The 27,054-nt window shown below is 39.2% G+C and overlaps 2 protein-coding genes across 2 annotated transcripts; both read left to right on the plus strand.

Moving 5' to 3' along the window:
- The first annotated feature begins 16,745 nt into the window (after window positions 1-16,745).
- On the plus strand, window positions 16,746-19,360 carry LOC115927969 (cytochrome P450 2U1-like). Its single transcript, XM_030994393.1, has 2 exons — window positions 16,746-17,154; window positions 18,807-19,360. The coding sequence occupies exons 1-2, from the start codon at window positions 16,770-16,772 to the stop codon at window positions 19,358-19,360; spliced, it is 939 nt and encodes a 312-aa protein (XP_030850253.1). The 5' UTR covers window positions 16,746-16,769.
- On the plus strand, window positions 19,354-22,251 carry LOC753427 (cytochrome P450 2U1). Its single transcript, XM_003723495.3, has 2 exons — window positions 19,354-19,777; window positions 20,759-22,251. Exons 1-2 carry the CDS (start codon window positions 19,415-19,417, stop codon window positions 20,786-20,788), a joined length of 393 nt encoding a protein of 130 aa, XP_003723543.2. The 5' UTR covers window positions 19,354-19,414; the 3' UTR covers window positions 20,789-22,251.
- The last annotated feature ends 4,803 nt before the right edge of the window (window positions 22,252-27,054 follow it).

Raw genomic sequence — 27,054 nt, forward strand, 5'->3', positions numbered from 1 at the left:
TAGTCTTGAAACAAGTCGCAGGTAATATTGTTTTTCGTGTGTGTACGTGCAGTTTGGCCAACAAGGTTTTGATCCTTCGTTTGATGTTGTTGTTGTTGTTGTTGTTGTTTTAGTTTTAAGGGCGTGTGTTGACTTGTATTTGGCGTAGTCTCTTAAAATGCAACGCATGATGACGGACTTAATGTAAGTGCATGCAAACGTGCAGATACGAGTCAAATGCATGGTGCATCTCGGATTCGCTAGGTGCACGCGCGCGCCCTGGCAAAAAAGGGGGGCCTGACCGTAAACGCAACATTTGCTGTGTTTTGGAAAAGAAATAAAAACTGAAAGTAGCAAGGGAAAAATAAAGACATTGTTTAATTTCGGCCCTAAAATGTGATGTAGGCCTAGGCTTAAATAATTAAGTGTATACGTAGGCCTACTATGTATAAGTAATGATAATTAATCATTAATGAGTTATAACTATAACGTCTGGACAGGGGCGTCGCTAGACCTTTTTCAGTGGGGGGGGGGGTGTAGAGGCTAACGATTACCGACAAAACTAGCCATCAATTACCGACAAAATTAAATGTCCCAATATCTACAAATTTAACCCTATAAACCCGGGCCCGAAGGCTAAATTGTTTTTCCTATGGACTATCTATAGTATACTTGCGTATGCGCAACTTTTCCTCGACGACATAAAAGGGGAAAGTGGGGCATAACGGACCCGAGGGGCAAAATGGAACTTTGAAATTAGCATATGTTAAAAAAGGTCGCCCTCTGTGCAAATTCTTTGAAGAAGAGAAGATGCCAAAATAATTTCAGCACTGAATTTTCATCCGGTTACATCGAGGCACATCGGAGTAAGATCCCATCCAAAAAATTACAGCCTCATGATCTAAAGTAAGGGGATGTCTGAAATTTGGTAATTTTGGTATCGATTCTAATCAAATATTTGTATATATTAATCATAAAGATATCAACGTTAGACTCGCCTGTTTGCATGCCAACTTTGCTTCAGGGATTTTCTACGCAAACTTTTATTAAAAAATATGTCATTGGGGCAAAATGGACCATATAGGTACGGGACAAAATGGAACAGGGTTCCGTTTTGCCCCAATTGAAAATAACATATCTTGTGAAAGCTTGACTTAAGCAAATGCCAAGGGTTTACGGCTTCAAATAAAAATGTAAAAAAGTAAACCACTCCAATGTTATGGTGTCCCTATTGGTCCTAAAGACTGAATGGTTGAGTGAATGTGCGTGTGCACTTGTGTGTATGCATATATGTATTTTTATCATTATATTTGGATTTTCTTGGGGTTTTTTATAAGTTAAACATTCTCCACTCTTTATTTCCAAATATCATTCATTGTTGAGCCAGTAGGTGCTTTAATTATGGCGACATTATAGCACAGAGACAACAAATGCATAAAGGGAATAAAAATCAACATTAATAATTTTGTTTTGTCTTGTAAAATAATTCACAAAAATAAACAAAATACTGTTTTCGCCCTTTTTATAGGGGCCTGTTTACCAATGTTTCATGTTGGTTCATAAAGCAAATCGATAGTTGTTCTGGTTTCCCAGCCAGTTTTAGATACTTTATAAGTTAGCTGAATTCAAAGTATGTGCCTAGCAGTTGGTTTACCTGACTAGTGGTTGTATCAGGACGAAAATGTGACCCAGATTCCAGTCTAAGAAATTGAGAGTGTAGTGCACATTTTACAAGTCTACATTTTCTACTTTTAAACCAGGCTTTATTACGATTACCTTTCCAGTTTTGCCCCATGAATGTTTGAAACTACTATAGGCTTTCATTATGCAGCTCTAGCTGCCCACCAAGTTTGCTTAAAGTTACTTTAGGTACATTACTCAATATAGAACGTTAGAGTTCTGATGGGGGCAATACGGATCCGTAGATCCATTTTGCCCCAGGGGGGAGTGCCATTATGCCTCAGGGATGGGGCATGTTGGATTTTTCTTTTGTGAAATTCGTTTCGAGTTTCTCTGCAATTTTACCGTGGTTTTTGTCGGTTTTTCGTTGACATAATAAAGTGCATACACATCTATCTGAAACTGTTATTTTTACTGTTTTTGTGTCGTTGATGACGTCATATTGCAAGTTTGAAATTAAGTGTTCCATTATGCCCCACTTTCCCCAATATACGAATTATTTTGTCAGCTTAGTCGGCATCATAATGCATGCGGGCGCGGAGCTAGGATCTTATTTGAGGGAGGGGCGGTAGTGAGCAAGCGAAGCGCGCTCCGGCATTAGGGGTTGTGGGTGATAGGCCTCCCGCGCGAAGCGCGGAAGCTTAGACGTTTCCTTAAATAACTAGAAAAGAAGACAATTTATTGTACCGTTCTCGACTGCTAATCCATGTCTGAATTCAGTTCCCCCCCCCCCTCGCGCGAAGCGCGGAAGCTTGACGTTTCCTTGAATTATTAGAGAAAGCAGACGATTCGTTGTACCGTTCGCGGCTCTTAACCCTAATTTGTCTGAATTCAGTTCCCCCCCCCCCCTCGCGCGAAGCGCGGAAGCTTTCACGTTTCCTTAAATTATTAGATAAAGCAGACGATTCGTTGTACCGTTCGCGGCTCTTAACCCTATTTGTCTGCATTCAGTTCCCCCCCCCCCCCCCTCGCGCGAAGCGCGGAAGCTTTGACGTTTCCTTAAATTATTAGAGAAAGCAGACGATTCGTTGTACCGTTTTCGACTCTTAATAAGTCCTATTTGTCTGAATTCAGTCCCCCCCCCCCCCCCGCGCGAAGCGCGGAAGATTTGACGTTTCCTTAAATTATTAGAGAAAGAAGACGAATCGTTGTATTGTTCTAGACTCGTCTAAATTTAGTTTATCCCTTCCGCGCGAAGCGCCGAATCTTTGACGTTTCCTTAAATTATTAGAGAAAGAAGACGATTCTGTGTATTGTTCTCGACTCGTCTAAATTTAGTTTATCCCTTCCGCGCGAAGCGCCGAATCTTTGACGTTTCCTTAAATTATTAGAGAAAGAAGACGATTCGTTGTATTGTTCTCGACTCGTCTAAATTTAGTTTATCCCTTCCGCGCGAAGCGCCGAATCTTTGACGTTTCCTTAAATTATTAGAGAAAGAAGACGATTCTGTGTATTGTTCTCGACTCGTCTAAATTTAGTTTATCCCTTCCGCGCGAAGCGCCGAATCTTTGACGTTTCCTTAAATTATTAGAGAAAGAAGACGATTCGTTGTATTGTTCTCGACTTGTCTAAATTTAGTTTATCCCTTCCCCGCGAAGCGCCGAATCTTTGACGTTTCCTTAAATTATTAGAGAAAGAAGACGATTCGTTGTATTGTTCTCGACTTGTCTAAATTTAGTTTATCCCTTCCCCGCGAAGCGCCGAATCTTTGACGTTTCCTTAAATTATTAGAGAAAGCAGACGATTCGTTGTACCGTTTTCGACTCTTAATAAGTCCTATTTGTCTGAATTCAGTCCCCCCCCCCCCCCCCCCCTCGCGCGAAGCGCGGAAGATTTGACGTTTCCTTAAATTATTAGAGAAAGAAGACGAATCGTTGTATTGTTCTAGACTCGTCTAAATTTAGTTTATCCCTTCCGCGCGAAGCGCCGAATCTTTGACGTTTCCTTAAATTATTAGAGAAAGAAGACGATTCTGTGTATTGTTCTCGACTCGTCTAAATTTAGTTTATCCCTTCCGCGCGAAGCGCCGAATCTTTGACGTTTCCTTAAATTATTAGAGAAAGAAGACGATTCGTTGTATTGTTCTCGACTCGTCTAAATTTAGTTTATCCCTTCCGCGCGAAGCGCCGAATCTTTGACGTTTCCTTAAATTATTAGAGAAAGAAGACGATTCTGTGTATTGTTCTCGACTCGTCTAAATTTAGTTTATCCCTTCCGCGCGAAGCGCCGAATCTTTGACGTTTCCTTAAATTATTAGAGAAAGAAGACGATTCGTTGTATTGTTCTCGACTTGTCTAAATTTAGTTTATCCCTTCCCCGCGAAGCGCCGAATCTTTGACGTTTCCTTAAATTATTAGAGAAAGAAGACGATTCTGTGTATTGTTCTCGACTCGTCTAAATTCAGTTTATCCCTTCCGCGCGAAGCGCCGAATCTTTGACGTTTCCTTAAATTATTAGAGAAAGAAGACGATTCGTTGTATTGTTCTCGACTCGTCTCAATTTAGTTTTCCCCTTCCGCGCGGAGCGCGTAATTTTTCGCGTTTCATCACAATAGAGAAAGGAAGACGATTCGTCGTACCGTTGTTGACTCTTAAACCTTGTTGGAATTTCGTTTCCCGAAAATTTTAAACCTCTGATTTCTTTAGCTGATATTATAGGAAAGTGAAACTTCGAGAAAATACAAGTATTGTAGTTGTAGTCACTCTCGAAGTCGTCACAGCGGATAAAAATTCATAGTTCGTAGGGAAAAAAAACTCGTCGGCCGACCGACAATACATTTCACCGACCTAAACTTCTGCATTGATATAGTACACGAGGATCAAGCATGAATACCGACACAGCTGACCCGACATAGCAACATATTTACCCGTGTCTTTCTTGTTCCCTCGGGGAGACGGCTCCACCCAACAACCCCCTCTCTCTCCTCTCGCTCATCCCCGTTTCTTTTGTTTCCCTTTTACTCTATTTTTTCCCTTTTCTTTCTTTTCTTTCTTTTCCTTTCTTTACAAAAAGTACAATTGAGTAATCAAGACATTTTCTCTCATTTTATCTCTTCCATAAATTACAAAACTGTCCATACACAGTAGAAATGAATATATACAAAGCCATGAAAGATAGTTGTCTTATATTGAACATTTACTTTATTTCTCATACGTAAAAAGCAATCGGTATCATGTAAACAAATTTACAGATCATACTACTAAGGACAGCACTTCATACGAGATAACAAACTTCCAATTCATTTTCGGAAATGGAGATTTGAATTATGAATATTGTTGATTTCTGGGACTACCCATCTTCCATCATCAAGTATCAACTTTTCCTGCTGACACTTTAAAATCTCCTCAGTGCTCAGCTTTCTCATCAATCAAGCGCTTTTTCAAGGATTTTCTCTACTACACCTGTCAGGATATTGTCGGTAAAATTGCGCTGCCGTCGGGAAAAAGATAAAAGGGGGAGGGGAAAAAAAGAGGGAAAGGAAAGAAAAGAAAAAAGAAAAGGAAAAGAAAAGAAAGAAAGGAAAAGAAAGGAAAGAAAGGAAAAAAGGAAAGATAAGAGAAGAAAGAAAGGGAAGGGTTTGCTTGTTTCGTGTGGTAAAGTAGAGAAAACGTCATGATACTCTTAAGGAAAGAAAATATAGCGTAGTTGAAAAGGAAGACAAATGACGGACACACCACAAATTATATTGACAACGAGACATGAAAACTAAAGAAAACGGTGTCACACAAAGCAAGGTGCATTGTAATATTGAGTGCCAGCGTGATTTTGTATGGAAAGTGGGGTTGCTGGCTCTGGGAAGTTTGTTTGCGCAGTGGCGGATCTAGGGGGGCCGCCCCCCCCCCCCCCCCGGGGGGAAAAAGCATGTAAAAACACGTTAATTTTACCCTTTTTGGGAGTTGCTCCCCCCCCCCTGGCACTCAAGGGGGTGCAAAGTTTCGTGGGCCACAACAAAAATTTGCTCCCCCCCCCCCCCCCCCCCCCACTGAGCGAATTTTCGGCCGGCGCGTTTTTAAATTTTCGGGAGCAAAACAAAATTTAAAAAATTAGTGCTTACTACCCCAATCCAGGGGGGCTCACCTTTCAGGGGCAGTGGCGTAATGAGCAAAAACGTTTGGGGGTGGGGCAAAAGAAAAATCTGCTTCACTACCACTCTACCCCGCGGAACGTTTCACTTCAAATTTCTTTCTCTCTCTCTCCCTCTGTCTCTTTCACTTCATCTTTTTTCTCTTTCTCACTACAACTTGTAGAGCGTAGCTAGCGAAGCGAGTGGAGCGTACATTGGCATGGGGTCCAGGGGCTGAGCCCCGGAAGCTCATGGTTATTAGGCATTAAATAACGTCAGATGAGCATATTTAGATAGGCCTACCTTATTTGTGACACTGGCAGGTCACTAATTGGCGGGGGGTCCAGCCCCCGGAAGCTTAGAGGTTTTAGGTATTTAAATACGGTCAGATGGGCATCCAGGGGCCCTTGGTAGGGTCCAGGGTTTAGAGCTCCCAGAAGCTCAGGGTTGTTTAGGTATTTAATTACGGTCAGATGAGCATATTTTGATACCTTATTTGTGACATTGGCAGGTCATTCATTTTTTTTTCTCTCTCTCTCTCTTTTTCATTTTCTCTTTAACATACTTTTTTTTCAAAAAGGTAAGGGGGCTCGAGCCCCCAAGCTCCGCCGTCCTACAGGCCCTGACATGAAGGCTTCTAAATAAGCATATTTTTTCGCCCGACTGTAACCTTGGGAATTTTTAATTTTCCAGCAAACACATAAAAAGGTATGATTTACCCCAAAATTTAGAAAAAATACCGGAAAATCATGTCATTTCAGCAACATTTGTAAATCACTGGTATCGAATTAGAAATAACACCCCGGGCCCCCCTCCCCCACAGGCGCGTAGCCAAGGGGGCGGTGGGGGCAGTCGCCCCCCCCCCCCCCGTAAACGCCGGCCAAAAAAAAAAGAGAGAAAAAAAAGAAAGGAAGAGGACGAAGAAAGAAAAAGGATTAAGAGTCGAGAACGGTACAACGAATTGTCTTCTTTCTCTAATAATATAATGAAACGTCAAAGCTTCCGCGCTTCGCGCGGGAAGGGGGTGGGGAAACTGAATTCAGATAAAGATTAAGAGTCGAGAACGATACAACGAATAGTCTTCTTTCTCTAATAATTTATGAAACGTCAAAGCTTCCGCGGGGTAATTGAATTCAGACAAGGTTTAAGAGTCGTTTGAGAATGGTACAACGATTCGTCTTCTTTCATTAATAATCTAATAAAACGTCAGAGCTTCCGCGTGTAGCGCGGAGGAAGGGGAACTTGTTTCAAACAAGGATTAAGAGTCGAGGACGGTACAACGAATCGTCTTCTTTCTCTAATGAAACGTCAAAAGAAACTGATTTAGATAAGGATTAAGAGTCTAGACGGTCCAACGAATCGTCTTCTTTCTCTAATAATGCAATGAAACGTCAAAGCTTTCGCGCTTCGCGCGGGAGGGGGAAACTCCCCCTCCCTGCACCCACCCACCCCCCCCCCCCTAGGGAGCGCGCGTCTCTTATAATACACGTACACAATCATATAGCACATCAACTGAATAAACACACACACAGCACCGACAGCCCAACCCACAAGCAAAGTAAAACACTTTGAAATTGCATAATCATTTCTAAGTTTATTTCGAAGTATTTCTCGTAATAATTTTGCTATGTTCATGATGCTTGACTATGATTGAGTGATATTAAGTTTGTAAGCCATGTATATTTGTTCATACAATGTTGTTTCTGTATGTGTTTGCACTTCAGAACCTGAAGAAGGCCTCACAAGCCGAAAGATCGTAATAGATTTGTAAAGTACAGCTACGTCTCACGTTCCTAGACCATTTTCTTCACGTATTAGGTTTTTACGGATGTGTATCAATCACATATGATTATACGTCTGGGGACCGACCTTTAAACGTCACCATCCGAAAGACGTGACTCAGTTTCGAACCTGCGTCCTCGGCTGAATCAGTTTGTAACCGGGGGCGTCTCCAAAGGGGGGGGAGGGGTGGGGTGCGACACCCCCCCCCCCCCCCCATCTGTCAGGATATTGTCGGTAAAATTGCGTTGCCGTCGGGAAAAAAGAGAAAAGGGGACGGAAAAAAGAGAGGGAAGGGAAAGAAAAGAAAAAGAGGGAAAGGGAAAGAACAGAAAAAGAGAAAAGGAAAAGAAAGGAAAGAAAAGAGAAGAAAGAAAGAGAAAAAGAGGGAGAGGAAAGAAAGAAAAAGAAAGAAAAGGAAAAAAAGAGAGAAAAGGAAAACAAGATAAATGGGGGTGAAAGAGAGGAGAGAGAGGGGGAGGTAAGAGCCTGAGAGAGAAGAGGAGTGGGAGTAAAAGAGAGAGGGGGTTGTTGGGTGAATTCGTCTCGTCGAGGGAGCAAAAAAGACACGATTGCTGTGTTGGGTCAGTTGTGTCGGTATTCTTGCGCGATCCTCGTGTTCTATATCAATGCAGAAGTTTGAAGTCGGTGAGATGTATAATGTCGGTCGGCCGAAAAGTTTTTTTTTCCCTACGAACTGTGACCTTTTATCCGCTGTGACGACTTCGAGAGTGACTACAACTAGAATACTTGTATTTTATCGACTTTTCACTTTCCTATAATATCAGCTAAAGAAATCAATGGTTTAAAATTTTCGGGGAAACTAAATTCAAACAAGGATGAAGAGTCAACAACGGTACAACAAATCATCTTCCGTTCTCTATTTTTTTTATTGAAACGCGACTGCTTCCGCGCTTCGCGCGGGTGAGGGAAACGTCATTTAGACAAGGATTAAAAGTCGAGAACAGTGCAACGAATCGTCTGCTTTCTCTCATAATTTAAGGAAACGTCAGGCGGGGGAAACTGAATTCAAACAATTAGGGTTAAGTGTCGCGAATGGTACAACGAATCGTCTTCTTTCTTTAATAATTATATGAAACGTCTAAGCTTTTGCGCTTCGCGCGGGAAGGGGGAAACTGAATTCGGACAAGGATTAAAAGGCGAGTACGGCGCAACGAATCGTCTTCTTTCTCTAATAAGTTAAGGAAACGTCTAAGCTTCCGCGCTTCGCACGAGAGGGGGGAAACTAAATTCAGACGATTAGGGTTAAATGTCGCGAATGGTACAACGAATCGTCTTCTTTCTCTCATAATTTAAGGAAACGTCTAAGCTTTCGCGCTTCGTGCGGGGGAGGGGGGAAACTAAATTCAGACAAGGATTAAGAGTCGAGAACGGTAAAACGAATCGTCTGCTTTTCCTAATAATTTAATGAATCGTCTAAGCTTCCGCGCTTCGCGCGTTTGCTCACTACCGCCCCCTCCCTAAAATAAGATCCTAGCTACGCGTCTGCATTTAAATATATAGCTGTGATGTGGACTAAGTTGACGAAATAATTCGTATATTTATGTCGTCGTCAACGCCCCAACAAAAAACAAAAAACAAAGAAAATGCAATAACTTTTCAAAAAATCATTGCATTTCCCCCCAATCCCTAACGGGAAAAATTCCTCTGTAGGGCCATGCAATATGGTTCAAGGCATGCCCACATAGAAGATTGTTTATGTTGGGGGTAGGGGCAAAATGCAAGGGGGGACCCTTGCATTCTGTGTCGTCCTTAACATGTCATGAAATGATCTCTTTTCATTTCTATATAGGAGTGTATGATCAGTCTATCCAAACTATGTAATCGCACATCATTCCATGAGATGTTAAGGACGTGACAAAATGCAAGGGGGGACCCTTGCATTCTGTGATTACATAGTTTGCAAGGGGGACCTTTGCATTCTTTGTCGTCCTTAACATGTCATGAAATGATCTCTTTTCATTTCTATATCCGAGTGTATGATCAGTCTATCCAAACTATGTAATCGCACATCATTCCATGAGATGTTAAGGACGGGATAAAAAGGAAGGGGGGACCCTTGCATTCTGTGTCGTCCTTAACATGTCATGAAATGATCTCTTTTCATTATATAATAAACGTCTAGAGTATATAGAAGGGGGTGGGGGTTAATACATTCGTTGCTAATTCCCACTTGCTTTAAATGTGCTTAAACTCACATGAAATGTAGATTATTATATACTTCATCGAATACGAGATGCACAAATTCTAGCAGCGGACATTAAAAAGGTCTTATTTGAGCGCATATCAACCAATGTCCAGAACAAACCTAAACGTACTGTAATTGAAATCAGGAAGTAACAATATTTTTGGTAAAAGACGACGATTTGTGGCATGAGAATACGGAACAAATCCAAAAGAAGAAGAAGAGAAAGAGAATTAGAAGAAGAAGGAGGGAGAAGAATGGTTAAAACGAGAGAAGAAAAAAATGATAGGGAAAAGGGGAACAGACAAAAATAACAGCCAGCCGAAGGAGATTTTAGTAATATAATTTAATTTTCGTAATAGAATTTCCTTTAAATGAAAGAGTAAAGATAATATTTTGAGGAATTAATCATTACGGTGGACAAATACATTTATTGAATTGAGTTGGATTTAACTGAATTTAATTAAATTGATAGTAATTTACCACTTTACTTTATTGCTCAAAGAGTCAATCGGAAGTACATTCATTATAATATTCATTAGTAATATCTAGTATTTGTGTAGCGCATATTACATTGATAACGTCTCTATCCGCTTCCAAAGCGGAAATTATTACCACGGCTTTAGCATGGCTGCCATCAACCGTTCTCATTCCACTCAACAAGCGGATTGTCTAAAGTCCATTTTTGCCATTTACCTTGCATGTCTAGTATACCAATACATGCAACTAGCAGAAATCACTTTTCAAAGTCCATTCATTTGTGGACAGTTGGACACAATCAATGATCATATCTGAAACAATCAATACAGCCCCAGAATTTAAAGCACTTAAAAGTTGCTTATGTTCACAAAATAATTTCACCGAGTAAACTCGAAGAGATATCTTTCTTTAAATTATTTGTTAACTTGAAACAGAAAATTCCATGTGCCTTTTATCATTCATTTATGGCATTTGACCCTACTAATGAGATGGTATTCAACTCAGAACCCGGGAAATTCATGAAAAATCCATTGAGAGTATATTGTATGCATGGGGCTAATCATCGTATTACTGCACTGTGATCATGTGCGTACACATGGGGGGGGGGTCGGGTGCTAATGGATGACGGTACAAAATTTCGATCCGGCAAATTTTTGAATTTTGGGACCAAAAAAAGAAATATATATATATATATATATATATATATATATATATAAATGTCCTCTTATACTTATACTGTTCTCAATGGATACGATATCCCTGAAGGAACTGTCATCTTACCAAACCTATGGGCCATACATCATGACCCTGACCTATGGAAAACCCCTGATGAATTCAATCCAGATAGGTTTCTCAACCCAGACACCAAACAACTTGTTCAAAGGGAAGAGCTTATTCCATTCTCTATAGGTAACTATTGATCGTGCATTGCTAATTTCCGTTTTGCATTTTTTCTGGTAAATGTCTGTCAGGACTCAGGAGTGACAATTTTTTTGATTAGCCAATAACAAAACAGACCAAGAATAGATTGTACAATCTAACTTTATTTCTGTTATTTCGTTTCTTTTTTTCAGGTCGTCGTAGATGTCTGGGAGAACAGTTAGCCAAGGTGGAACTATTCATCTTCTTTACTCATCTTCTACATCGCTTTCAATTCACAACACCAGAGGGCGCACCTCCCTTAACAATGAAAGCAAGGAATGGAGCTACGCTCAACCCAGAAGAGTTTGAGATCTGTGCCTCTCTTATCGATAACATCATGTAGTCTACCGTTTATATATTTTTATTAAGACACACATTCAGATTCTATCATTTATTTGTTTCTCACACTTTAGTTGATAGGTTAAAATATTATGAGATATCGAACTACGTGTGTGGACATCCATTTGTCTATTTTTTTTTAAATTCGTTTGTGGATTGTAATGTTTTATTGATCAATTATTATTTCAAATTAAACATCACATAGTATTGACATAAATTATGATGGTTTATAATGATAAAATACAAATGACGTGAAATGTAAACATTTCTAACATACATAAAACAACAAAAATCAAACGACTAGTTGTCGATTGCTCGTACTAAAAGATAAGATAGCGATAGACGACCAGCGATAAGCAATGTTCATCAACTTTTTTCATTTGTTTTTGCTGGTACAGTTATGTTAAAATCATGTTAAGCATGTCAGTTGTTACAAGATTATGACAAATAAGGCCTATCAATGGAAACGTTTCAAATGTTAAGATACTAATAGTTCGATGGAAGGGAAGACATAATTTTCCTTCTTGAAGTCCGAAACGGGTACGTGATTAATGAAAAGAAATTTAAAAGAAATCTAATGACAGGATGGACAATGAATATATAAAATAAAAACCCCTATCATCTCTTAACCTTGTTATTATTGATGTACATCTACGCTTCTAAATCTGTTCGCGAACTTGGTGTTAAAGATAAAGTTTAGTTCTGGTCATGCGATTGCATTGTGAAAGAAATGTTGTGGAATCGGTCAGAAACGGTTTATCATCTTTCATATAAGTATTGGTGTGTACTGCCAGGTTCTGGAATCATCAAAATGATAAGAAATTCGGCCCAATCTTGGTAAAGGTAACGAGCACTGTACACAGAAAGCTGAATATGGGACTAAATAGACATGTGGCATAAAAATGAGGCCCACATTTTAAAGCTATTACATGTCATATTTCGGTTTATACACGACGCTTTATACAGCGTTCACACTATAAAATATTATATCCTGCATCAAAAGAATTTGGGGTTTTGATTGGTTGAGAGCTCGTCACGTGACAAGAAATATTCGAACTATTTTGAGGTTGCTCTGAAAAAAATACTATTTTGGAGTACTACTTGGGAGCTGAAACGTAAATCTGAAAAATTGTAATTGTTGATGAAGGCTACAAAACAAATATACCATGCATTCTTTTCGATGTACTGGTTAAAACTATGGGCCTCGGTAACTCCAGTAGTACCATTTGCTTCGGGGCAGCGCCCCTCAGCAAATATTGGAGTCACCTCTTGCGTATAGTTTTAACCAGAACCTATCAAGACACTGTATATTCGTATACTATTCCGTATTCTGGAGCAAAATATAACAAACATCTTTTCCAGTCAAATGTGTTAGACACATATGCCCATTGTGTAAAATAAAGGATTCTTACTCTCTGACATTAACAATTATCACATCATGCAGTTAAACAGGCACCTAAAGTCCGTTTACCTATGACACTCGACCTTTTAGTCATCTTGATTAACATCATATCGAATCATCGGCGTTGTTTGTTTTGTTGTTTTATTGTTGTTTCTTTGCCGCATGTATGTTAGAACAAACACAGCGCAGTTCTTTACATGATTTAATCGGATGGCAATGAAAATGGCATTATACCTGTTCACCTTATATAAAAACAGATATTTTCCTTTTAACGTAAAAAACACCTTTCGACTTCATAATGACATCGACAATAATGCGCAGCAGATGAGCTTAATTCGTAGAACGCGTAAAGATTTACTATTTTCCCCGAGGTCTGTGGTTGTTAATTAATTGTTAACCAAATATTCATTTACATTTGATATACACATGCACCTTTTGATATCAAGATTGGATTGTCAGCATCCAATATCTGATATGTTCAATGCTCCAGAGCATGTTATTTTTATTCGCGTCTATATATCTACTCCCCGCCCCCACCCCCCGTGAACGGAGGGGTACCTTGCGTGTTACCAAAATGTCCGGTAAAGAGGTACTTTTCACGCACCAAAGTCCGGCTCGTAGTACACAAATATCCGGCCCGTATTGACTTTACACACCGGACTTAGAGGGGTGCTTTCAAAAGGAGGGAACATATTATGCGTACCCTAAATAACATATGAGTGGGGGGGATCTACTCTCTCATGTTTGAATTAAATTCGTAAGACATAATTTACCATTGCACCATGCCAATTCAGAGATTACAGCGATTATCATCTATAGTATACTCAATATTCATTAATCAACCCGCAGAGAAGCTCCCATTAAAACAGTGAAAGAAGCTCCTTGCAGTTTTTACCAACAGCTATTATTGGCTCCCAGTTAAATTCCGTATCCAGTTCAAATTTATTTTGCTAACCTTCAAATCACTCAATGGTCTGTCTCCAGAATATCTCTCTAATCTTGTCTTAAAATATGTTCCATCAAGTCTTTTGCGTTCTGCATCTGAAAACCTCCTCATAGCTATTAAGAGAGGCAAAACAAAAGCATATGGTGATGGGCTTTCACTCATATAGCACAATTTTTTATGGAATTCTCTCCCATACTCATTACGGTGAACATGTATATCCAATATTGGAACATTCATTTCTAAACTCAAATCTCATATTTCCAAATTAGCACATCAATAGTATTAAAGAATATGTAATGCTGTAATTTGTCTCTTTGTAAGCACTTCATTGTGTTCTATATATGTTTATGTTTCAGCTTCCTTTTATGATCTTGTTATACTTTATCCATGTATATTGTAAAGCGCATGTCAACAGCCATGAAATGCGCTATAATAGAACAAAGTATTACTATTATTATTATTATTATTATTATTATTATTATTATTATTATTATTATTATTATTATATCATACGTCTAGCTCTTTGGGTTATTTCCATCATGGCAATGGTGCTCGAACACATTTCTAAACACATAACCAGACTTATCGAAACGTTACGGCTGTCAAGTATCATCAAGCAAAAATGACAGACTAGTAGTTTTCTGTACTGAGTTTCGGTTTTAGCAAATGACATTGGACAAAAATTGTTTAAGACTGTGTAACAATACAATTGCTTCCCGATGATTTGCTCGTTTTTTTCAACTCCAAACTACTTAATTCAACGGATTCTTTAAGGGAATATCAGTTAAACTAATCCGAATTCTTTAGTACGTGGATATTAGATTTGAAATCTTTCTAGATTATTATGTTATATTCAACATAATTCATCGGTATCATAAATCATTTTCCGCCATATCTTGCTCAGTCTCAACTTTGTATGCTGTCAATCCATAAACATTATCGAAGTCCTAAGACTAGTGACAAGATCGCTCTTATTTTATCGAAAATCTCTAAAGAAAACCATTCTTTTCTTTTTTCTGAAGCAACCCTTCATAATGGTTACTCCATATTGGGCATAGTTACAGCTATCCTACCTCCCCATATGTACTTTGTTTTATCTACTTCATCGGCATTTAAACATACCTTGAATATTAAAGCAGTCAGGGAACTTTGCTTGATCGAATAAAGCATTAAAGACAGCTTGCTGGTCTAATGCGGGAACTTTCTCAAATTAGTATGTAGTAATCTCATAGGAACTCGTTTAATGACTGATTTTTTTAAATATTTATAGAGCGCATTAAATATAAGGTTCTCTACACGCTGTACAAGCATGAATGACAAGATAAATATAATCACATCAAATAAATCAACAAAGAGAAGTATACAAATCGTATAACTACTAAAATGATTAACTTAACATAGTAACTAACATAATGGACAGATAGCTAATATCGTCAAAAAAATAACGTAAGTAATGACAAAATACAGTTTAAGATAATGAATTGAGGTCAAAGAGATGCGTTTTCAGTACATATTTGGACGGTGCAGAAGTTGGGGCCTGTCGTATGAATTTGGGAAGATTGTTCCAAAGGTTTGGTCCAGCAACTCCCCTCATAGAATATTATATTGGTTTTCGGTACACAAAGCAATGCTTGAACGGAGGGTTCGGGGTCGGTGGCATTGTTTGATCAAATCAGTCAGGTATGAAGGAGAAGAACCGCGTTGCACGGTGCTTTTCATGTATTTAATAAAAGTTTGAACATGATGCGCTTATCTATAGGAAGCCAGTGTAGTTCAATTTCTTGAGAGTATTAGTTATATATACTCGGATGCTGACAGTGCGATTCACTTCAATGCACTCGTTTATCATGGCGTCGTTCGCAAATGAACCTTGATACTAATTTGTTTATATAATATTTCGAAATGACATCATTTTTATATTATCTGATTATGTAAATAAAATGGTTCATTCATATCTGATTCATACAATGTGTGTCATCGCCATATGACAATCAGTTTGTAATGGCTTTAGTTCGGGTAGTGATAATGTAACACAGGTATTCAGGAACGAATCGATTAACATTGGTCGTGTACTTATATGACCAATGTTTGCCTATTCCTTAGAATGAGTTCAAATGTATTATACAACATGTGAACTATAAATATAAACTGAAACTGAAATGAAACTAATATTTTTACATTAAACAATACTTTTATCTTTAGTAGGCCTTATACGGATGTCAAGACTTTAAACTTCGTAACGTTGTAACAGTACTGTTCTCACTCATTATGACGTATACATGAATATAACTAAGCTGTTTTTTCACAACATTTTTTTTCCCCCCCGCCGACATATACATTTTGTTTTCCCCTTTCCTTCCTTCATCCTTTTTTTCATTTCGAAATATGAATACTTAGCGAGGCACCGGTCTTTGCATAGGGCTCTGTACCTCATTTAACTTTGAAGTTCTCTGTGTGATTCCACTGCCTGAACACCCGGGAAATGCTATGCTCTCCGATTTGTACTTCTTGTTATCAAATAACATTCTAATTATACTTTATTTTTTATTTGTATCATTTAAGAATTCCAGTAGAGATTCAGGGGAAAAATTAATATTAATTTTGGGGGGCTACTTTTCAAGTTTGCCTGCAGGAAAAGAACATTCTAAAATTTGTTTTGCATTGAACTCTATGCAAATTTATGAGGCTCTTTTCTGATTTTCGGGGGCTGAATCGCCCCGAGCCCCCGTGTATTTTTTTCACTGTAGAGATTTAGGATGTGCATGTATGCCTCACAGTTCCTGTTATGGTCAGAGCAGGGAAGGTGATGATTCCGACAATTACAAAACAAAACTAGTCTGATTAAGTAGACTAATTGTTCAATAAAACGTGCCGATTCATTACAATAAGCAGGGATATGAGTATACAGTATATAGTTACGTATAAGTACTATACGTACATGGTTATATATTGTGCATTGGATACCAACTTCAAAATGTATGCCTCTGTAGAGAAAATTTCTTCGTCTGTCTTCTATTATGGCTTCACGCCATTTATCTTAGCAGGATTGATTGCTTTCTTGCTTTCATTTATTCTGGTTCGATCGGGTAAGAAGAAATACAAGAATCTACCTCCCCGTGGCCCTATGGAATGGCCGGTGTTAGGCGGCCTACCAAGTCTGTCAGGCAAAGATATGCCACACGTTATCATAGCTGACATGGCCAAGAAGTACGGACCAATCTTCGGTATGAAAATGGGATCGTTCTATGCGGTAATACTCAGTGACTATTCTCTCGTCAGGCAAGCCTTCGCGAAATCAAACGATGAATTTAGTGACAGACCGAAGATCACCATGATTGAAAATATTGTCCAAGGAAAAGGTAAAAAGATTAGTCTCATTCCAATATTTAAGACTAATTATAGAATAAAACCATTACGGCTCTCTAACTCTTTCATAAAACAAAAATCAACTGCCATATAGATCTAGGCAAATCCACTCACGGTCAATAAAATCGTTTAACTATTATCGTACATATATTTTCTTATTGATAATAGTTTTTACGAAACAATGACCCTAAACAATGTCAGTGATCCAAAATTATTATATACTTGAAATCAGGAAGTAACAAAATTTTTGGTAAAAGACGACGATTTGTGGCATGAGAATACGGAACAAATCCAAAAGAAGAAGAAAGAAAGAGAATTAGAAGAAGAAGGAGTGAAAAGAATGGTTAAAACGAGAGAAGAAAAAATGATAGGGAAAAGGGAAACGGACAAAAATAACAGCCAGCCGAAGGAGATTTTAGTATTATAATTTAATTTTTTCGTAATAGAATTTCCTTTAAATGGAAGAGTAAAGATAATATTTTGTGGAATCAATTATTACGGTGGACAAATAAATTTATTGAATTGAGTTGGATTTAACTGAATTGAATTAAATTGATAGTAATTTACCACTTTACTTTATTGCTCAAAGAGTCAATCGGAAGTACATTCATTATAATATTCATTAATAATATCTAGTATTTGTGTAGCGCATATTACATTGATAACGTCTCTATCCGCTTCCATGCAAAGCGGAAATTATTACCACGGTTTTAGCATGGCTGCCATCAACCGTTCTCATTCCACTCAACAAGCGGATTGTCTAAAGTCCATTTTTGCCATTTACCTTGCATGTCTAGTATACTAATACATGCAACTAGCAGAAATCACTTTTCAAAGTCCATTCATTATTTTGTGGACAGTTGGACACAATCAATGATCATATCTGAAACAATCAATACAGCCCCAGAATTTAAAGCACTTAAAAGTTGCTTATGTTCGCAAAATAATTTCACCGAGTAAACTCGAAGAGATTTCTTTCTTTAAATTACTTGTTAACTAGAAACAGGAAATTCCATGTGCCTTTTATCATTCATTTATGGCATTTGACCCTACTATAAATGAGATGGTATTCAACTCAGAACCCGGGAAATTCATGAAAATTCATTGAGAGTATATTGTATGCATGGGGCTAATCATCGTCTTACTGCACTGTGAGCAGGTGCGTACGCATGGGGGGTGTTAACCCCGTCCCTTTTTTTAATTTAAAAAAAAATTATGCTAATGGATGACCTTAAAAAGGTGACCCCCCCCCCCCCCCCCCCCCCCCAACGGTACAAAATGTCGATCCGGCAAATTTTTGAGTTTTGGGACCAAAAAAAAATATATATATATATGTCCTCTTACCCGCCCCCCCCCCCCTCCCCCCTGCTTTTTCAGCGGCTGGCTGAGTCGTTGCAAAAATTTCGGCCCGATTTAAAAAAATTACCCCCCCCCCCCCCCCTCTTGAAAAAATCCTGCGTACGCTACTGACCGTACTGTGAGCCAGCGTAATACCAATGACTCTATACATTCATACAAACGAACTCAATGAAATGGACAGGAGTAAAATCCCAAACAAATTATGGATCATGAAACAGCATTGTTACATTGGCATGGTTAGTGCAAATCCGAGGTTTAACTAGTTCTGTCACGTATTTTTTTTCAGGTTTGATCGTGTCCTACTTTGGTCAGATGCAGACTGAGCACCGTCGCTTCTCACTCTCAGCTCTACGATCACTTGGTATGGGCAAGTTTAAAATGGAAGAAACTATCGTAGATGAAGCACGCCAGCTAGCGATGATCTTTACCAGCAGACAATCAAAGCCTTTTGTACCTTTTCATGATATTGTCGTAAGTGTTTCCAATATTATATGTTGGTTGAGTCTCGGTAAGCGCTTTGACTATAACGACGAGAATTTCAAAGCCATCCTCGCTTCTTTGTTCGAAAGCTTTGAGATTGCAGAAATTGCAGGACTCTTCAATTTCCTTCCGTTCTTGAGATTTCTACCTGGGAGCGGTTTTAAACGAATGATAGCACTCCAACAAAACCATGATAGATTTTTGAAGCCACTGGTCTGGAAAATCCACGAGGAGCAGGAGAAAAGCCGTAGATCTCCCACGTGTTACGTGGAGATGTACACTGAACAGATGATAGAAGCAGAACGCGAGACTCCCGTGAACACACGTTTACTAAAGAAATATGTATCACGCAGTCGCTGATCTGTTTGCTGCTGGGACTGAGACAACTGCTACACAACCCTAAAGTGGGCCTTGATGTACATGATATTACATCAAGATGTTCAAGAAAAGATACATAAGGAACTAGATGATGTTGTTGGACGAAATCGGTTGCCAAGTCTTACAGATAGACCCAATTTGCCTTACACCGAAGCTACTTTGCTTGAGATACAACGTTTTGCTACAATTACACCTCTTGGCGTCCCACATGCACCTGTCCAAGATACTGTCCTCAATGGATACGACATCCCTAAAGGAACTGTGGTCTTACCGAACCTATGGGCCATTCATCATGAACCTGACCTATGGAAGAACCCTGATGAATTCAATCCAGCCAGGTTTCTCAACCCAGACACCAAACAAGTTGTTCAGAGGAGGAACTTATTCCATTCTCTATCGGTAAGGCTTAATTCTTGTCAGGGTATAATCTTCTGTCAGTTTGGAGGGTAAAACCCTTTTTGGTATTCATCAACTCTTTATATGCCACTCGAAGAACCACTTGTCCCCCATTGTATTTACCAAGAGATAGCTGCTTCAGAATTATAGTGCATTGTATGTGTCGATGAGGGTTCTAGGACACCTACCCCTGGACATCCACCCCGGATAACTACCCCCAGTCAACCGCCTTCCCGGACAACTACCTCCTGGGATTACTACCCCCCGGACAACTACCCCCTAGTAAAACTACCCTCAGACAACTACCCCCTATTACATCCATCCTCTAGGACAACTACCCCCCAGAGAACTACCCTAGGGATAGTTGTCTGTGGGTAGTGGTTAGTTGACTCGAAGATTGCCCAGCTGGAGGTGGATCCACTCTTGTAGACCGAGGATCTCCCTAGCAAGGGTTCAAGTAAACGCGTGACGCCCTTAATTGTAAGAGATGATCGTTTGCAATAACCTAGTCATTGGGATACGATTTAGCCTTAGGATTCCATGATTTCTATATTATTTCAATCGTAGCGTTGAACATTAAAGTAAAAATCTTCACAATGCAGTACAAAATTACAAGCCTCGGATGAATGCCTTAATATATTATGTTAACTTATAATAGACTGGTTATGAGTCTACACCAGATTGGAGATTCAAGATTCATTTATTTCACCCATCAATATATTTATTATTTAAATAAAATACTGAAGAATGCACAATTTTACAAGATTCATAATGATCATATAAATTATGAAACATAAAAGGTACATCGAAATAATGTAAAAACAAGGAATGTCAATGGGATCAGAATATGTTGGTGAAGCCATATCAAAAAATTAGTAAAACTCTTTGACCATCTAATCTGAAGCTCATTATCTTACTAACAACTTTTAACCCCATTCAATAATTTCACATACTTCAACCTTGTTTTTCTTGTCTGTTGTTCAGGTCGTCGCAGATGTCTGGGAGAACAGTTAGCCAAGGTGGAACTATTCATCTTCTTTACTCATCTCTTACATCGCTTTCAATTCACAACACCAGAGGGCGCACCTCCCTTAACAATGAAAGCAAGAAATGGAGCTACGCTCAACCCAGAAGAGTTTGAGATCTGTGCCTCTCTTATCGATGACGTCATGTAGCCTTTATATCTTGCGCACGTTAGAAATTACATCAATAATTCAATTTAATGTATAATAACGAGTTTGATTAACTTGGAACCTGTGATTAAGCAAGGCTACATGTCGGGTGCACACTAAACATGGACTGTTCTTTTTGAAAACATTTCAAACAGACTGGAAATAAAATCCTTTGATCTGTTGCCCCACGCCTATGGACTATACTTCTTGCATTTCTAAGAAAAAGAAAATAGATCTAGTCAATAGTAATCTGAAAACATACCTCTTCAAATGTTATTAATTTGCGATTGCCTAAGGGCAGCGCATTGAATCCTCTGGAAAATGCGCTATATAAATTTAATTATTAATATAATTACCATTACTTTAAAAGAAATCAATATTACTATGATTATTAATAGTAGTAGAAGTAGTAGTGTAAGTATCATTATCATTATTATTGTTGTTGTTGTTAGTATTAATATTTAGCAGTAGTATTATTTAATAGACTTTAACAAATGGAATATTGGTTTTAAACACATTGAAAGTGAAACACAACGTAGTATTCAATTCAATTTAATTCATTTATTTCCATTTCTCGTAAAAAATATTAAGTATACGTTGACAGATTTTGGAAGCGTTTTTAACAACCAGTAACAAGAACAAATTGTGCATAACTCTAACTGGGGGATATCGGGTATGATCTTCGGGAACGGGTGTGTCTGTTCCGTCAACAAGTTTGTACTGTTTATCTACCCATGCAATATATGACATACTGGAATTTGAGTTGAAATGTTTGATAATAGGACTTGGCTATTCAATGTTCGCTATTCAATGTTCGCTAGCCTCTTATCTTAAATAAATATTGTTGAAATTACTCGCATTTTCTATAATAAATGAAATTACTTGAAAAGTTTGATAATATTTATACTCGATCTTTCCATGCTTCTATGTATATTTCGCTTGTATCAAATATCTTTTTACATTTTACAATCCGCATTTTAAATTTCAAATTTTATGCTTCCATAATTACTTGTATTACATCTTTTTAAAATGTATAAATGTATATTGAATAGTGATAAGTTTTGTAGCAATCATGACATGGCAATTCAGATCACATGGTGTTCAAGTTTTTAATTCATGTGCTTATTTTGCCCCAATGTGCGAAGGTCGGGAAGGAGCTTACTTGTTTTGTTGTTGTTTATTTTTTTAAATATCCGACACTTCTTGACACAAGAGAAGTCCAGGGATGAGCGAGCAGACCGTTTAGTGTATGGGAGTGTGTATGTTGATTGGCTTATAATACAACATGTATTGCTGTATATTGCATAAGTGGAAATTCTTAGAGACAATCAATATTCTTTAGTCTATATTTCTTGTCTTGTATATAGTTTATGATTATTCCTTTATATTTCTATGTTATATGTCATATGGGTAGTCGAAGCATAATGATAGTGCAATAATTATAGGTGAATCACATGCAGATTTCAGTATTGATTGATAAGCTCGTTTTCCTAAAACGATATTTATACCTGAGATTATGTATGTGTTGTGTGCTGGAGAATACAACATATTTCTATGTTAGTATTATTATTTCTAAATCTGAGAGGATAATAGATTAGCCCGTTTAGATGAGATTGCCTAGGTACAATGAAGGTCTTATTTATGTTTAGGGTATAACGAATCACCATCAGAGGCGTCTCCAAGGGGGGGGGGGTGGGGGTGCGACAGCCGCCACCTGTCAGGATATTGTCGGTAAAATTGCGCTGCCGTCGGAAAAAAGAGAAAAGGGGGAGGGGAAAAAGAGAGGGAAGGGGAAACTCGGAAAAGAAAAAGAAAGGAAAAGAAAAGAAAGAAAGGAAAAGAAAGGAAAGGAAGGAAAGAAAAGAGAAGAAGAAAGAGAAAAAAGAAAAAGAGGGAGGAGAGGAAAAAAGGAAAAGAAAGAAAAGAAAGAAAAGGAAAAAAGAAGAAAAAAGAGTAAAGGGAAAGGAAAAAAAGGGGGTTGAAAGAGAGGAAAAGAGGGGAGGTAAGAGCCTGAGATAGGAGGAGTGGGAGTAAAAGAAAGAATGGGGTTGTTGGTGGAGTCGTCTCGTCGAGGGAGCAAGAAAGACACGGGTAAATATGTTGCTGTGTTGGGTCAGTTGTGTCGGTATTCTTGCTCAATCCTCGTGTTCTATATCAATGCAGAAGTTTGAAGTCGGTGAGATGTATATTGTCGGTCGGCCGACAAGTTTTTTTCCCTACGAACTGTGACTTTTTATCCGCTGTGACGACTTTGAGAGTGACTACAACTGCTATACTTGTATTTTCTCGAAGTTTCACTTTCCTATAATATCAGCTAAAGAAATCAGAGGTTTAAAATTTTCGGGGAAAATAAATTCAAACAAGGATAAAGAGTCAACAACGGTACGACAAATCGTCTTCCTTTCTCTATATTGTGATGAAACGCAAAAAATTACTCCCTTCGCGCGGAAGGGGGAAAACTTCATTTAAACGAGTCGAGAACGGTACAACGAAACGTCTGCTTTCTCTAATAATTTAAGGAATCTTCAAAGCTTCCGCGCTTCGCGCTAAAGGGGGAACTGAATTCAGACAATTAGGGCTTATTAAGAGTCGAAAACGGTACAACGAATCGTCTTCGTTCTCTAATAATTTAAGGAAACGTCGAAGCGAGAGGGGGAACTGAATTCAGACAAATAGGGCTTATTAATTAGAGTCGAGAACGGTACAAGGAATCGTCTTCTTTCTCAAATACTTTAAGGAAACGTCAAAGCGAGAGGGGGGAAATGAATTCAGACAAATGGGGCTTATTAGAGTCGAAAACGGCACGACGAATCGTCTTCCTTTCTCTATATTGTGATGAAACGCAAAAAAAATCCGCGCTTCTCGCGGAAGGGGAAAACTTCATTTAGACGAATCGAGAACAGTACAACGAATCGTCTTCTTTCTCTAATAATTTAAGGAAACGTCAAAGCTTCCGCGCTTCACGCGAGAGAGGGGAACTGAATTCACATAAATATGGTTTATTAAGAGTCGAAAGCGGTACAACGAATCGTCTTCTTTCTCTAATAATTTAATGAAACGTCAAAACTTCCGTGCTTCGCGCGGGAGGGGGAGAACTGAATTCAGATAAGGATTAAGAGTCGAGAACAGTACACCGAATCGTCTGCTTTTTCTCATCATTTAATGAAACGTCAAAGCTTCCGCGCTTTGCGCGGGAGGGGGAGAAACTGAATTCAGACAAGGATTAACAGTCGAGGACGGTACAGCAAATCGTCTTCTTTTCATAATAATTTAATGAAACGTTAAAGCTTTCGCGCTTCGCGCGGGAGGAAACTGAATGGATGAAGAGTCGAGCACGGTTCAACGAATCGTCTACTTTCTCTAATAATTTAATGAAACGCCAAATCTTCAGGGCTTCGCGCGGGAGGGGGAGACCTGAATTCAGATAAGGATTAAGAGTCGAGAACAGTACACCGAATCGTCTGCTTTTTCTCATCATTTAATGAAACGTCAAAGCTTCCGCGCTTTGCGCGGGAGGGGGAGAAACTGAATTCAGACAAGGATTAACAGTCGAGGACGGTACAGCTAATCGTCTTCTTTTCATAATAATTTAATGAAACGTTAAAGCTTTCGCGCTTCGTGCGGGAGGAAACTGAATGGATTAAGAGTCGAGCACGGTTCAACGAATCGTCTACTTTCTCTAATAATTTAATGAAACGCCAAATCTTCAGGGCTTCGCGCGGGAGGGGGAGACCTGAATTCAGATAAGGGTTAAGAGTCGAGAACAGTACACCGAATCGTCTGCTTTTTCTCATCATTTAATGAAACGTCAAAGCTTCCGCGCTTTGCGCGGGAGGGGGAGAAACTGAATTCAGACAAGGATTAACAGTCGAGGACGGTACAGCTAATCGTCTTCTTTTCATAATAATTTAATGAAACGTTAAAGCTTTCGCGCTTCGCGCGGGAGAAACTGAATGGATTAAGAGTCGAGCACGGTTCAACGAATCGTCTACTTTCTCTAATAATTTAATGAAACGCCAAATCTTCCGGGCTTCGCGCGGCAGGGGGAGAACTGAATTCAGATAAGGATTAAGAGTCGAGAACAGTGCACCGAATCGTCTGCTTTTTCTCATCATTTAATGAAACGTCAAAGCTTCCGCGCTTTGCGCGGGAGGGGGAGAAACTAAATTCAGACAAGGATTAACAGTCGAGGACGGTACAGCAAATCGTCTTCTTTTCATAATAATTTAATGAAACGTTAAAGCTTTCGCGCTTCGCGCGGGAGGAAACTGAATTAAGACAAGGATTAAGAGTCGAGAACAGTACACCGAATCGTCTGCTTTTTCTCATCATTTAATGAAACGTCAAAGCTTCCACGCTTCGCGCGGGGGGCTTTTACCCACACATCCGCGCTCTTTAAGTGATTCGCTTGCTCACTACCGCCCCTCCCTAAAATAAGATCCTAGCTCCGCGTCTGCATTAAAATATATAGCTATGAATGCTGTCTAAGTTGACGGAATAATTCGTATATATGTGTCGTCGTGGAAAATGACCAGTACTATAGATAGTCCATAGGTAAAACAATTTAGCCTTCGGCCCCGGGTTTATAGGGTTAAATTTGTAGATATTGGACATTTAAATTTGTCGGTTATTGGTGGCTAGTTTTGTAGGTAATCGTTGGCCTCTACACCCCCCCCCCCCCCCCCCCCACTGAAAAAGTTTAGCGACGCCCCTGATCACCATATTAGGTATGAATATGATGTGTATAAGAACAAAACATATATAACATTATCTGTATGTACTAAGTGTTTATTCGATTTGATAATGAAAATGTTCTTATAGTAATGTAGATGTTAGTTAAATAGAAACTCTGTTGGGTCATGCATTATAGTTCAAGGCATGCCCACATAGAGAATTTTGTTATGATAGGGGTCGGGGCCAAATGCAATGAATTATTGATAATTTATTGCATTTTCTTTCTTGTTTTTTTTTATTTTTGGGGACGGCGACGTACCCTAGCCCCCGCTGTTTACTCGTACCATGGGAATACTGCGGGGAGGGTGGACCGAATGGCGCATCGTGGTCGTAATGATTTTTTTTTTTGGGGGGGGGGAGGGGCAGGATGATGGGTCGCGTACATTATTGGGGCACGCCTTATTTCTTTATTTCTTCAGAAATGTACGTTTTCAATAAATGTTTTCTACAGATATTCGGGACCATGTGGCGACCCCCGCCCCCCCCCCCCCTCCCTGCGCCTACGCCACAGCCGTGGGGTGTTCCCTATCCATTATTTCGCTTTCTTATTATCATTTTGTTTATTACTAATTTAATTTTCATTTAATTGTTTATGAAAAGCGACCCTCAACCCATGTTATGAATAGCGGCCCTTAAACGCGAACCATCATCCCGGGCCAAATCACAAGACAAATTGTTAACTCACTCATGAGTCTTTGACGTCATTCAGGCGCGGATCCAGGATTGCTTGGGGGTGGGGGCCAAATTTGAAATTATGCGAGCCAAATATTGGTACGTAATGGTGACAAGCAGTAACGTAATAGGGGGTGGGTACAGGGACGGACGAGCTTCCCCCTCCCTCCTCCACGAAGCGCGGAAGCTTTGACGTTTCAATAAATTATTAGAGAAAGAAGACGATTCGTTGTACCATTCTCGTCTCTTAATCCTCGTCTAAATTCAGCCCCCCCCCCTCTCCTGCGCGAAGCGCGGAAGCTTTTACGTTTCATTAAATCATTAGAGAAAGAAGACGATTCGATGTACCGTTCTCGACTCTTATTTTAATCCTTCAAAAATCTTCTTTGTCTGCTCCTTTTTCTTCCTACGTTCTCTTCCTTTTCTCTCCTCTCTCTTATTTTTTTGTTTTTGGGCCAGCGTTTAAGGGAGGACCGCCCCCACCGCCCCACCTCGGCCCCGGAAGCTCAGGGGTTTAAGGCAATAAATCACCGTCAGATGAGCATCTAAGGGCCTGCCTTAGGGCCCTAGGTGGAATCCAGGGGCAGAGCCCCCGAAAGCTTAGGGGTTTTATAGGCATTTAATCACGGTAAGATGAGCATGTTTTGATATCTCATTATTTTGTGCCACTGGCAGTTAACCATTCTTTCTTTCTTGCTCTCT

The sequence above is a fragment of the Strongylocentrotus purpuratus genome, unplaced genomic scaffold, assembly GCF_000002235.5.
Source record: "Strongylocentrotus purpuratus isolate Spur 01 unplaced genomic scaffold, Spur_5.0 spur5_scaffold_21, whole genome shotgun sequence".
In the NCBI taxonomy this organism is placed as follows: Eukaryota; Metazoa; Echinodermata; class Echinoidea; order Camarodonta; family Strongylocentrotidae; genus Strongylocentrotus; species Strongylocentrotus purpuratus.

Excerpts from the sequence above, each read along its gene's own strand:
- LOC115927969 (XM_030994393.1), top strand. The coding sequence starts at position 16,770 with ATGTATGCCTCTGTAGAGAAAATTTCTTCGTCTGTCTTCTATTATGGC. Across the intron at positions 17,155-18,806 it reads AAATATTGTCCAAGGAAAAG|GTTTGATCGTGTCCTACTTT; the intron begins GTAAAAAGATTA and ends ATTTTTTTTCAG.
- LOC753427 (XM_003723495.3), top strand. The coding sequence starts at position 19,415 with ATGTACATGATATTACATCAAGATGTTCAAGAAAAGATACATAAGGAA. Across the intron at positions 19,778-20,758 it reads ACTTATTCCATTCTCTATCG|GTCGTCGCAGATGTCTGGGA; the intron begins GTAAGGCTTAAT and ends TCTGTTGTTCAG.